The 13,358-nt window shown below is 39.1% G+C and overlaps 1 protein-coding gene across 4 annotated transcripts in view; it reads right to left on the bottom strand.

Annotated features, from left to right (window-relative positions):
- Positions 1-10,634, bottom strand: part of ARMC2 (armadillo repeat containing 2) — a 61,711-nt gene extending 51,077 nt beyond the window's left edge. For 2 of the 4 annotated variants that reach the window (XM_079298697.1, XM_079298699.1), the window contains exons 1-6: positions 10,438-10,628; positions 8,848-8,939; positions 7,389-7,620; positions 6,703-6,775; positions 4,335-4,506; positions 2,873-3,080 (exon numbers count right to left, since the gene is read on the bottom strand). In XM_079298697.1, coding sequence (XP_079154823.1) covers positions 2,873-3,080; positions 4,335-4,506; positions 6,703-6,775; positions 7,389-7,606 — 671 coding nt within the window. In that variant the 5' untranslated portion in view covers positions 7,607-7,620; positions 8,848-8,939; positions 10,438-10,628. Of the gene's footprint in view, positions 1-2,857; positions 3,081-4,334; positions 4,507-6,702; positions 6,776-7,388; positions 7,621-8,847; positions 8,940-10,140; positions 10,194-10,437 lie in introns of all 4 variants that reach the window. The other 2 variants (XM_079298696.1, XM_079298698.1) reach the window with 2 other exon arrangements.
- Between the last annotated feature and the right edge of the window lie 2,724 nt (positions 10,635-13,358).

The following is a 13,358-nucleotide window of genomic DNA, read 5'->3' as shown; positions in this document are numbered from 1 at the left end:
TCCTTTTCTTCCCCCCCCACAGTACCTTATAAGGCAGTTGTGATTTCGTTAGCACTGTTCATTTTTTTCTTCAGTCTTTGGGACAACAAAAAAATGTGAGATAGAAAGCGATCAAGTCTCTTGCTGGAATAGAATAGCTCCCTTCTATTCTCTTTAAAATAAATGCAATAGCATTAATGGCAGGAATCAGCCATGCTATTTTGCCATGTTCTACTGTTTCCTCATTAGCAGAAAAATGGTTTCATTAGGGAAGTTATTTCAGTACATACATAGGAACATGAAGTGCACGATTTCTATAGTCCTCTTGTTTAATTCCTGCAAGGATTTTAAATCAGTGCAATTCAGAATTGAGGCTGACACTTGCTTCATATAGAGAATGCCAGGACACTAGGTAATAAAAGATTTCATATTCCTTTAAGCTTTCATCCTACTACTCCTGAATGCAATGTATTTTCAATAGAAAATATCTTGTAACACCATACAAGATGCCTCAAGTATTTGACACAGAACCGGATGCAATCTAACCTTACAATCATCTAGTAAACATGTTCTACTGAGAAAGAATGCTGAATCTCTCACTGCATGACCCCTCTCTGGTTCTGGAGTCTTTTACATACAATTATCATGAAGACTCATGATAATAACTCAACAAACTATATGGAGGGCTAGGTCTGTGGTATCTTTCAACTGCCTTGTCAGATGAACAATGACACCTGTGAACTCACACAAGCAACAGAAGAAGGTCTGCCTGACTTGTGTAGTATCATACAAAAACACTGGACCAACGTGCTCATTGGTGTAAGTCTTAGCAAGGAGTTAGAACCTATGAGAGCAACTGAGATTATCCACAGCCATCCCATCACATGATGGCATGAACTGCTTGGGCTGATATAGATGAGAGACCTTTGTCTGTGGCTAAAGGGATTTTGTATTATTCTTGTGCTTCTTGCAGAATTGCAGGTATATATGGTGCTCTAAGCCATATGAGCACCTAAATGGTGTCAGGAAGTTTCGCTTAGGCAGCATTGGCAAAAACCAGCTCTGACTCAAGTACACAGAAAGCATCCACAACTCACAGGAGAAGTAAAAATGGGCAATTCAAAAATACAGATCTTGCACTCAACACAGAAAGATGAAGGAATGTTATATTCTTCTTCCATTTTGGAGAAAACTACTCAGAACAATATTGGAAAGCAATTTTTTTTATTATCTTAAGGCCAGTAATTTGAGATCTAATTTCACTGATGTATGAGATTCGTGATTGCAAAAAGCACCAGTAACAAAAAATGCAAAATCAAAAACTTGCAGACCTCTTGCTCTTATAAAGAGAAGTGTACAATTTTGAACAGATAGGAAACATGCCTAATGGGTTAGCTGTTTAATTATACATGCAAGTCTTAAAATCATGACTGAGAAGGAAGGTCATTCTTTTCAATTAGCAAAAGTATCAACCACCTCTTTCCTATTAGAGGCACTTGGACACCATCAGCTAAAACAGCAACCCAAACAGAAAGCAGAACTGAAAACAGCAGGATGCATATTCCACAAAATGAATTACACATTTCCACTGCAACACTGAAGTACTTCATACCACACCTTTATTAAATAAAATTCAAACTACAGTAATTTATGTACTACAGTAATCCAATCTTTAAGAAGGTATTAGACCACTGATTTTAAAGGCAGAAAATTACATTGCAGTGTTCTCATTGGTGCTTTACTTTTCTTTTTTCCACCTATATTCTTCATCTCTGCACTTATTTTCTCACTCTTCCTCCACACTCATGGGGATTTTTCTGTGCTACAAGTCTTCATTCTTTTAGTATCTGTCTTAAAATTCTGCTTACAGTTTAATATAAAAGAGTGCTATGATAACTCTGTTACATATCATTTACTATTACAGCCTCAATGGACAACATTCTCTTAAACTATTAAGTGCTATCATCAAGTTAGTAAATGAAAGGTTTTTTATTTTATAACATTAAGAACATATCTTTAATATCAAAGGTGCTTAAGAATATCCAGGGAAACAGCTTTTCCCCAAGCATACAAACATGCTAGAAAGAAGATACCTACTGGCAAATACGTATTTTTATGAGTGGATGACTTTTACAAATATGTGTTTTGAAAATAAAGTGTTTTTCATTCTTTGTTCTTGAGATTGCCAGATCTGTCAGTGTTACTAGCACAAAATGGTTGTTCATCTGACTGCTAATGCAGCAACTGATACTCCAATACATACTGCCACGGGACTATTTCTCCCTGGGCAAGAATTCACATCAGAATCAAATTACTTGATTGTGAACTGAAGAACTGATATGATAGTCCAGGTTCAGCAAAAACAGATTGCAGGCACATGAGTCTCATTATGCTCTTACAACAATTTGGTCATGCAAAGAAACAAAACAAAAAAAAAAAAACAAACCAAAACTAGAAGTCCAAAGTCACAAAACATTCTGCTTCTATGTATGATCACCTATCAGAACTGAAAGCATGGATCTACTTATCTGTCAAACTATGTGAAGATGGTACAGCACCTTAAAACAGGACTAAACTGTAAAAGCAAGCCCATCAAATTTAAACTTGAGGATCTTCTGTGCAGTGATTAGAAGATTTAGTTTTGAAATATTAATGATCAAACAAATCATACAGGACAAATTTCTACCAACAGTATTTTACAAATAGTCTTTTGAATGTAGAAACTTTCTGAAAGAAGGAACGTAAATTTTTTCTAACCACAGTTTCATTTTAAAGCATATGAAATGTTTTCTTCAGCTTCCATTAATTTAAGCATTTTGATACTTGCACAATTGAGTATATAGGAAGAAGGTTGTATGGCAGATGCACATTACCATACTTGACCAATGCTGACCTTTCTCCTTGCAGCTCAAGTAAAAATTTTCCTGGTGTCCCTTCCATGAAGTCTTCAGTTCCTGATCTGCTGGTATGCTCATCACAAATTAATTGTCTACTCTCATCATTAAATGATGTGTACAACCTTTGTTCTGCTAAGTAGTTATTACTTCTGTCAAGATTATTCATCATCATAGTTGGATCGTCAAAATCTAGCTTCACTTCATCTGAAATAGTCAAAGGGAACATATTTTGTTCAAATGTTATTAATTATTACTTGTCGTGTTACATTATCAAAATTTGCTTGTATCAATTTAAAAGGTAAGAAGGCTTAAAACTATGAAGAGAATGTAATTAATGTCTTCTTACAAACAGTATTTCCTAAAGTCTTTTGGGGTTGTGTTTAAAGTTTTAACATTTCATCTTCTTTATTACCCTTTTACAAATAGGTAGATTGTATCTTGAGAAAAAAAAAAGTGATTGTTATTTTAGGACCTGAATATTATGAAAGAATGAAGGAACTCAGGAAAAAGGTAGCTGCTAATCCTGTAGTTTCTGTTTGCACACAATAAGAAAACCTCCACAAATAAAACCCCTCACAAACATTTGCATGATCCCAAAAGGGGAGAAGAGACCAAGGCAGCTTACAATGACACCAGCTTCTCAACTTCTTCAATTAGTAACATCAACTTATTAAGGCTACATGATGAGGTACATTATATAAAAATATATTTATAAAATAAATACATAAAAATGAAGTATAGTACTTTTTATGTAAGACTTATTTTGCAATAAGATAAAATGTGACATATTCAGTTTATCATGTAAAGTAACAATGCCAGACAAAGTAAGAACTACTTTGTAGTTCATTACTATAGTTATTTATAGTTCATTACTATAAATGAGTCTTCTGAAATTAAGACAGAGTCCCAGCACACTTCATTATGAGTCAATATGCAGGAAGCCAAGATGCCATTTCCCATCTTCAAGAAAATTGCTTCTAAACCCCACACTTGGTGACTTTTAAAAAGTCTCCACTAATGAAACTCTGAACAACAAATACGATGTAGTTGGAGGCTTGTCAAGACATATAATTTCTTTTTATTATTCCTTTAATGCTTAATAATCCATCAGGGAATCTCCTTAGATGATGGCATCTCATTATCTCTTTAAGCATATCAGCATTTAATGTTAATTCTACTCACTGAAGACAACTTTCAGTAAAATTCCATTACTTGGAAACCTATAGGAAGAAGAGGTACCTGAGTAGCTTACAATCCAATTTTAGTAGTGCAAACCAGCATCATTTTGGGAAACTACAGTTTCAAAACTGCCTTAAACCCGTTTAAGTACTTCCAGAACTCACACTGAAAGGACACATTAAAGGCTCTTTAATGTATTAAGAAACAATGTAATTACCAATATTAAACCCATGATGAAGTTATTTTTCTAGCAAATAATATGTATCAAAACATTCTTACTCCGATCCAGAGGAACCACTTCAGCAGAAAATAAATCTTTCTGAGAAGGTGTTCTAAATAATCCTTTCCAAGCACTGCTGACTCTTCTAACATCTGAAGCATCAGCGGGAGGTGTTGGAAGGAAAACAAAAGAAGCTTCATCTTTTTTTTCGGAAATTATTAGTGTTGGTTTCTGTGACAAAAATAAAGAAGACTTTTAAACAAAAGCACAGATAATTTAATTTTAATTTAAGTAAAAATTTTTAAAAAAAGAAACCCACATTATTTCTAACAAAGGGCTAAGTTCAAAATAGAAGAGAAGTTATGTTGGCTTGCTCATTAAGAAATTTTCATATCCTGAATCTAGTGATACCATTCCACCAAACAAATCAGATGTCAATACCATTATCACCACAGAAAGCCATTTAAAAGCCAACATTCAGGAGTGCAGAAAACAAAAACTAGCTTGAGTAGAACAACTCAGAATTATTTATTCCTCATAAATACTCATTTAACTACATCTGCAGAAAGCTTATTAATCAAAGAAAATATTGTGCCAATGACTATTGCTAACGATTCTAGAAATAAATCTATTCTTTGATTTGCTTTTGAACATTCAAACTATTTCCAAAACACTCCAAGTATGTTCACATCATATGTACTACTTTCTATCACACTGAGACAAATCATGCAGATCCAAAAATGTGGAAGTCCTAGTTTTATGCCAGTATCTTGCCTCTTAAAAGGAGGTGAACAAGACCCTGAATCTCTAGAAGTAAGCACTTGTTGTGCCCTTGCCCTATATAAAAGCACTGACCTCTAAAATCAATACCAATTCCCTTACAATAAAGAATCCACTAGAAAGCCTCCAGCTGATCCTTCAGAGCTCTCGACAGTATTAAGAAGCCAACAGGTGAGACTGACTACCCACAACCACCATGATTAATACAAGCTCTTAATTTACAGTGTACTAACTTATAGCCATTGGTAAAGCAAAAAAAGCAGGGTTTGCATAGGTCAGTAGTTTTCTCTAATTTTTTTTTCCAATCTCCCATGCAAAATAAATAAAAATTTATCTATATTTGGATTGAAGAACTGGTGTTATACTTAATCTAAATAGAAGAATGGTGAGAATTTTCAAACTTGATTCATATAAATACATTACCTTATCCAAATAACTGAAGTATAAAATTGCTTGGGTATTTCCCTTAAATTCCTAAAGAATACTTTCCTAAAGAAAAAGCAGTGTATACAGCAAGGACATTTAATTGCTATAGCATGTTCTATTATCTTGGGCACTAAACAAACAATTGTGACTTAATCTTATATTTGAAGACCAAATATTAAAAAAACTGTGGAAGAGCAGATACACTTATAAATTGTAAACAATTCACAGCTTTTGCAAAGAGAGAAAAGAGGTTCTTAAAGGACCCCTATCTGTTTTGAAATAGACTACAATCATTATATTTTATAGAAATTTAAAAAAATAGAAAGCAACCACCTAGTTACCTCCAAGTTACTGATCACAGAACCACAGAGTAGATGAGGTTGGAAGGGACTTCTGGAGGTTCAAGCCCCACATCCCCACAGCCACCTAAACTCAGTTGCTCAGGACCATGCCCAAGAAGCTTTTGAAGATCTTTGTGCAACTTGTGCCAAGGCCTTGTCACCTTCCCAGCAGGACAACTGTTTCCTGAAGTTCAGAGGAAACCTCCTGCATCCCAGTTTGTGCCCTCTGCCTCTGGTCCAGTCATGACAAAGAGGCTGGCCCCATCCTCTTTGCACCCACCTTTCAGGTATTTACATCCATGAATATGATCCTCCCAGTGGTTTTCTCCAGGCTGAACATTCCCATTTCTCCCTGTCCCTTCATCACCTTTGGGACTGTTCATCAGATGCTCTCCAGCAGCTCCATGTCTTTCTTGTACTGTGGAGCCCAGGATTGCATACAGCACTCCAGGCATGGCCTTACCAGTGCTGAGTAGAGGGGAGAATCATTTCCCTCAACCTGCTGGCAACACTCCTCCTAATGCAGCCCCAGATACCATCAGCCACTTTCTTAACAGCAAAGGCACATTGTTGGCACATGCTCATGCTCATGAACATCTATTTTAGTAAGTTTACACAAGAAAGCTGACTCAAGTATCCATCTTCTGACTCTTGTTAATGTCATTTTGAATCATAAAGCAATACAGCAATATTTAAGAAGCTTAAATTATTTTCAGGTTTCTTTGGGGGGAAAAAAATGATAAAACTGACTTTATAGTCAGACTAATGCTGCAACAAGTCTCCATTTTTCCCAAATGTCTTTAAACCATTTATTTTCCTAACACAACCAAGAAACATATTTTTATATCAGTACTGCATGAGTTATTTCCAGAGTACTTACATCAGCCAGTGGACTTAGACAAACACCAGAAGGCGGCCTTGATTCAGGCAATTCAGAACTGGATGTATCAAGACTAACAAAGAAATGAAACATAGTTAGAATAAAGCAGACCCAGAGTTGTGTGATCAGATAGTTTTTTTAATTGCATGCTTCTTTCTTTTGCCAGTGAATACAGGGAAAGGGAAAAAAAGAAAAAGTGACAAAAGCACTTGATGCTAACAAAACTCCACCTAAAAATAATTTTTAGGTAGCAAAAATTTGTTTGAAAATTAGCTTTTCAAACTGCAGGACCTAAAATTTTACATTTAAAAGATCTCAGAAGGCTCTGAAAAAATATCCAGCATATAGGTTATAGGAAACAAGCAAGCTTGTCACATGTTCTAGGTAAAAAGCTGAAGACTATCTCAATTAAAAGCATTCAATTGTATCAAGAAAAGGTAAGTAACATACTATTTTATACTATTCTCCACATAGAAAACTAGTGTAATGACTGCCTCTGGTAGTTCTAATCCACAGGAACTTCCTGGACATGTAGATTAACACCAACAGTAAAGATCATTAGAAGAAGGCAAAGGATGTCATTAGGTATACAGATTATCACAGGGAAAATAATCACCGGAACATAATTAGAGAATCAAATCTCTTGCTGCTAAAACATATTTGAAAAAATCTTAAACTCACAGTACCTAAAAATTGAAGATGATTTATTTTGAGGACATAGTGAGGACTGAGACCCAAAAAGTTTCCTATGTTCATCTGTAGGTGTGAATAGTCTTTGAGTTTTTACGGTTCGTAGAACATCTCTGGCTTCATTTACAATCTCAGAACTGGTCCTAGGCTTTGCCACTGACAGCCAGTAGAATGGTTCTGCTTTTCTTCTATTTTCAGTCATTGAAGCTTGCATTCCTATGCTAAGTACTGCACAGGAAGAACAGTGAAAAATATATGTGAAAGACACAAAGTATTCTGCTAGTTTTAAATTACAAACTATTAATTCATCACTGGTTATACTACCACAATATAGTTTAAAAGGTTAAGTAAATCCTAGACCGTGCTGAAATAGTGGGAAACAAGGTACACTGATACTGCATTTCCTCTCTATTCCTCAGTTCTGTAGTAAAATACTCAAAACCAGAAAGCATCTGACATGGAGGATCTATCTTCAGTTTTTTACAGGAAGCCAAAATACGTCACTGTGCTTCATGGGCCAAATGTGGTCCTCTACAATTCCATAGAAAATCTGTTTCTTGACACCTGATTACTTAAGAAACACCACAGCCAAAACAGGAATTCAATAATATGCTGCAAAGGGACAAGTTTGTCCAACTTAGGAAAAACCTGATATATATTATTGACCTCATCATGGGCAGCTTCCTAATATGTCAGAGGCATCATTATCAGTAACTGAAGCACAATTATCAGCAATTGATAAGCAGAGACAAGGAAGAACAAGTAATCCAGATTTTTTATTCTGGAAGAAATTACTCCCTAAACCCACTCCCAAGGCAAAGAAAGCTAACACTGATATAAGTCATAAACCCAAACTTCCAATCACCATATTGTCCTGCTGTAATTCCTGGGAAATGCAAAGGGCAGTGACAGACTTGCTCCATCACCCCCTCGACCCACACCCCACCACCATCATGGTGCAGTTCTCTGTAGGTATCATCCTTGTCATTTTACAGTAAACTCATCATGAGTCTTACACCATGCAAAATTCCTCTTCTGCTTTCAAGCTTACCTAAAAACAAAACTGTGTTTCTGAACTGTGACTCAGACCATCTGGTAACTTCTATTCTCTCACGCTTTTTATGACAATGAATTGACAGTAGATCAGACACCATCATCTGGGTTATTTCTAAACTATGGAGTAAAAAAAAAAATCTTATATTCTTAGTTTCTTAGTTCAATTCTTCCAGTTCTACAGTTTAACTTTTCCAGCTGATTCTCCTTTCTTTGAGACCCTGCACATACTGGCACAGTAACTTTTGCTCTTGCACACCCAACATAAAATTGGATGCTAAGGAGAAGTGCACCAACCTCTTTCATTTCATGATGCATAATTAAAAATCCTCAGGAGCAGATCAGGAGCCTGAGTCTATCAGTGTCTTTCATATTTCCAGCTACCATTAATATATTACTTACCTTCACCGTGACTGAATTTTGTTCTCTATGCTTCTTACTTTTCCCTCTATTACAATGCCGTTTAAAAAAGTAAGGAGTTCCACTGCACCTGTCTGTTTGGAAAAATTATACAGTCAGTCCTCACTGAAAAAAGAAAGGCAGACTATCACTCCCTATTCCCCCAGCTTCTGGGAGCCAGAATGTTGACCTTAAGTGGAAGGTCTTCTCTGTAGGCCTAATGTCTGATACAGCTGGGAATGTTCCTGTGCAGGGCCAGGAGCTGGACTTCATGATCCTTATGAGTCCCTTCCAACCCAGCATATTCTGTGATTCTGTAATTTTGCTCCTCAGACCCAGCAGGAAACAGAGAGAGGGAATGCTAAAGTGTCAATGGGAGCACCATAACTGGTACACACAGATCCTGTCCCTCACTACTGTCACCATTTCCCAAGTAGCCTTTAACTTGCACAAGTGAAGAGTTCCTCTCTGATTCTCTGCTGGAAGGTAGAAGAGCATCACAGCAGTGTCTGAAAAGATATACTGGGCCCTTGTCTTTATTCCCCAGTTGTTTACTCCATAAGCCTGGCCTTTGATGTACAGGAAGATTTTAAGGCAGTAGATAACAGCACAGGATCCACACGAGTCCCAGCATTGTCCAGAAGTGAGTCAGCTGTACCCGCACAGCCCTTACCTCAGTTCAATCAACATGAGAAAAGCATGGCTGACTACATCACATATGGCACCACACTGGCTCTGCCCTCCTCTTTCCCATCTCAAGACTGGTGTCACTTAATTGCCAGGGTGCAGAGTGGGTGTATTTGCAATCACTAAACACAGTGAGGAGAAGCCCTACACTCAATCTGGGAACACTCTGCTCTCTGGCATCCAAATCCATGCTCTGTCTGCCCAAGCAAATCTCTGGAATAGTTAGCACATAGATTAAGGTTTAAAAAGAATCCCAGAATCACCGCGATTGGAAGTGACCTTTAAGATAATCTAGTCCAATCCTGCACTGCTCCTGTAACCCCTAAAAACATCATCCAGTGCCAGACCCAGATGCCTTCTAAACATGTCCAAGGTTGGTGACTCCATCACCTTCCTGGCCAATCTATTCCAGTGCATGGCCACGCTCGCAGTGAATTTTGTTCATCTAATATATAACCTGCATCTCCCCTGTTTCAGTTTAAGGCTCTTTCCTCTCGTCCTTTCACGGCAGGCACGATAGAAGAGACGGGCCCCCATCTCACCACAACCTCCTTTCAGGAATATGCAAATAGCTACTATCCAACACAATTCTGAACACCGGCAATTTACCAAACACAATTGATACGCTTTTACCCTAGTGAAATTTTGACGCAGAGAAATCGCTATCAAAGAGAAACAAGAACGAAGTTACGAGAATTGAGTTCTCAGCGGAGTTACGTTTCCACAGCAGTCCAGGGACAGCATGTCCAAGATGAAGTCCCCAAATAAGCAGCACCTGTGGAGTAAACGCTATCCCGACCCACACCCGACAACCAAGCCTCTCTCCTGAGCACGGTAAAGCTGCCAGGAAGCGGCACAGGGATTATCAGTCTCCGGCCGCTTTCTAAAGCCTCCCGCCGGACTTACCGCACAGTCCGGCCCTTCGCCGCCGCCAGACCAGGCGGCACCCCCAGGTGCGAGCGCTACAGCCGGTGAGGCACCGGGTGCTGCCCGGGGAAAGCGGTCGGGACCCGGCGCCGCCTTTAGGGCCCAGCCTCGCTCCGCCGCCCGCCGTTCCCATGGCAACCGTGCGCACCGCGCCGCCGGGCCGGGAGCGGGGCCGCCCGGGCACCCCCAGGCGCACGCGCCAGCCCCTGCGGGCGCCTGCGCGGCGCGGCCGCCGCTTTGCCGGGATGGCGTCCCTAAATCCCTGGGCAGCGCGGGCTCCTGCCGCGGCGCTGCCCGCTGCTCCGTGGGGTCCTGGTGACAGCTCTCCCCGTGGCCAGTCCTGCCCGCGTTAGGGAAGGCGTGGTGGCGCCTGGCACAAGCGCTGGGCGCAGCTGGCAGAAGTTACGCGGTGTGACATGTTGTTGCCAATTTAGGGACGCTAAACACAGACACGGGGCCCGGTTTAGGGAGGGTATGGTTTTTGTTCTGTGCAGGGTGGATGCACATCTGATGGATGTGTTACACAAATCAAGCGCTCAGATTCTCAAAAACTTAAAATCTATTAGCTTGGAAAAGACTTCTGAGGTCGTCGAGTCCAGCCTGTGACTGAACGCCACCATGTCAACTAGACCGTGGCACTAAGTGCCACATCCAGTCTTTTCTTAAACACCTCCAAGGGACAGTGACTCTACCACCTCCATGCGCAATCTGTTTCAATCTATACTAAATGTACGTTTTCGCAAATAGAGAAATCAGAGTTCACTCGTGAGTTCTCCTATTAATTAGATTTTACCTTCTATTGGTTTAATGATTCTCTTGCCTCTCATGCTAATCAGTCTTCATGCTCAATCTGTCTCTAATTTTGAGTTTGTGGATTTCTTGCGTTGGTGGTCAGTGGTGGCTGAGTCTCCATGGTGGAATCAAGATGCTGTGAATTGGCACTGGTTGCTTGCATTATAAAGGGCACGGGACCTGTGGCCAGACAGGTGGCAAGAGACACAGCAAGTGACGATAGACAGACGGGTGACACAGCAGGAGCTGAACACTCACAGGATGACCCCAGAGTATTGGATAAACGCCCAGGTGATCCTTTTGTTCAGGGTCACTCCTTTAAAACTATGGTGCCTGTTTCCCTGGTAAGGCAAGACTGTGTTTCCCAACACCCTTCTCATTCTCTGGGCTCTCTCTGTAACTCTCTGGGAATTGTTGGCTATTTCTGACTATTTAGGTGTCAGCATCATTGTAATACCTTCTTGCTGAGCTCAGATTTACAGGTCCAAAATGGAGATATTGAAAGTTTTCCATAGTGAAGAGTCTGAGACATGGTGTAGCAGCAGCCACAAACTCCTGTCCTGGGTCTCTCTGGTCAGGCAGTGAAGGTTGGATTGCTCACCTTAGCAGTTCCCTGGCAGGGCAGAAGTGCTGTCATATCTCCCTTGCCTCCTGTTCTCTGGAAGGCCAAAAGATGGACATCTTCACATTGGCTGTAGCAGAGCTTCACACACATGGATCCCACGGGCCATATGGCTTTGTTGGAGTGGCACAAAGGGTTCACTTGCAGTGATTTCCCCAGGCTGCCTCCTGGCAAGGTCCTACCAAAAATGCATCCATCTCCAGGTTCTGGGATCCCATTGGACAGATGAACCAGACACTCCCTGAACAGCTCCCTCGCATGCCTCCTGCTATTGCAATGAGTTATGTGATCACAGCCTGTATCAGAAAATCTACAGACATGTAACAGCTACAAGGACAGGCCTTTTGTGGCAAGTGGGTTGTTTGTGACTGACTTTGTTTGTTATCTCTGAATGTGGTTTGAAATTTATCTAAAAACTGCTGTAGTAGTGTAGTTGTTACCTCTGTGAATAATAGAAAACCACAACAAATACAGGTCCATCTGACCAAGTTTCTTTGTTGGTTCCTTAATTATACACTTCATATATATCTGAAAGCACTCCTCGAATAAATTAATCTTGTATATATATTTGTATGTAAATATATATATATATATATATCTTACTAGCTCGAAATTCCTTTTAATAACCACTTGCAAATGTAACTTTCACTTTTCATATTTGCTAGACAAGAACCCTGTGGATATTTCAAATTTAATTTGTCTTTCTGATTTTTATTATAAGCTTTGTTATGCCCCTTTCTTCTAGAAAAATACCCTCTTCTAGTTCCATTTTTTATTCTGACAGGCATTATGAAAGCAGCAAAAAGATCTGTGTGTAATGCTACCTGGTTTACATAACACATGCCATTATCTCTGCTAGCTTCTACTTTATCTCTAATTATTAGACATCTAGTCCTCTTTCTTTCGCAGCCAAGTTCAATACCTCAGAAGTAATGAAAACCTTGCTATTATTGTACACTCTTTTCTCTGTATATTCTTCTTTAAAAGGCAAAAGAATGCGTGTGTGCACATGCATGTATGCTATTTTCAGATCATTCACAGTTAGCTCATTTTCTGTTACTTATTTCAGAACTTTTCTTTTATTGAAATAATACAAGGGAGGTTTCAGAGAAAAATGTGTAGATCTGTTTCCTGGTAAAGCCAGTTTGAATTTCCTTTCACTGTTATCTCATCATTCTTTAAACAATTTTTAAATCCACCCAGTTAAACCCACTAAGCCTCCTTTCTTGGCTTCTTCTTTAATCCTTTTCATATGCACATTATTTCTCCTCTCTATTTTCTAGGTCATCAAATTTAAGAGTTAAATTTTATTCATTTTCTGAGCTTTGGCAATTATAGGAAATATTTATTTTGTGATCTCTCTGTTCAGCTGTTACAACTTTCTCACGTAAATCCCTTATATCCTGCGATTTTTATTGAAGGAACTCTCTCAGCACCTCTTTTAAATGCAGGTACATAATTAAATCTTGTTTGTGTTAACAGTGCT

Source organism: Erithacus rubecula, assembly GCF_903797595.1.
Source record: "Erithacus rubecula genome assembly, chromosome: 2".
Classification (NCBI taxonomy): domain Eukaryota; kingdom Metazoa; phylum Chordata; class Aves; order Passeriformes; family Muscicapidae; genus Erithacus; species Erithacus rubecula.
This window is presented reverse-complemented; position numbering and strand designations above follow the sequence as displayed.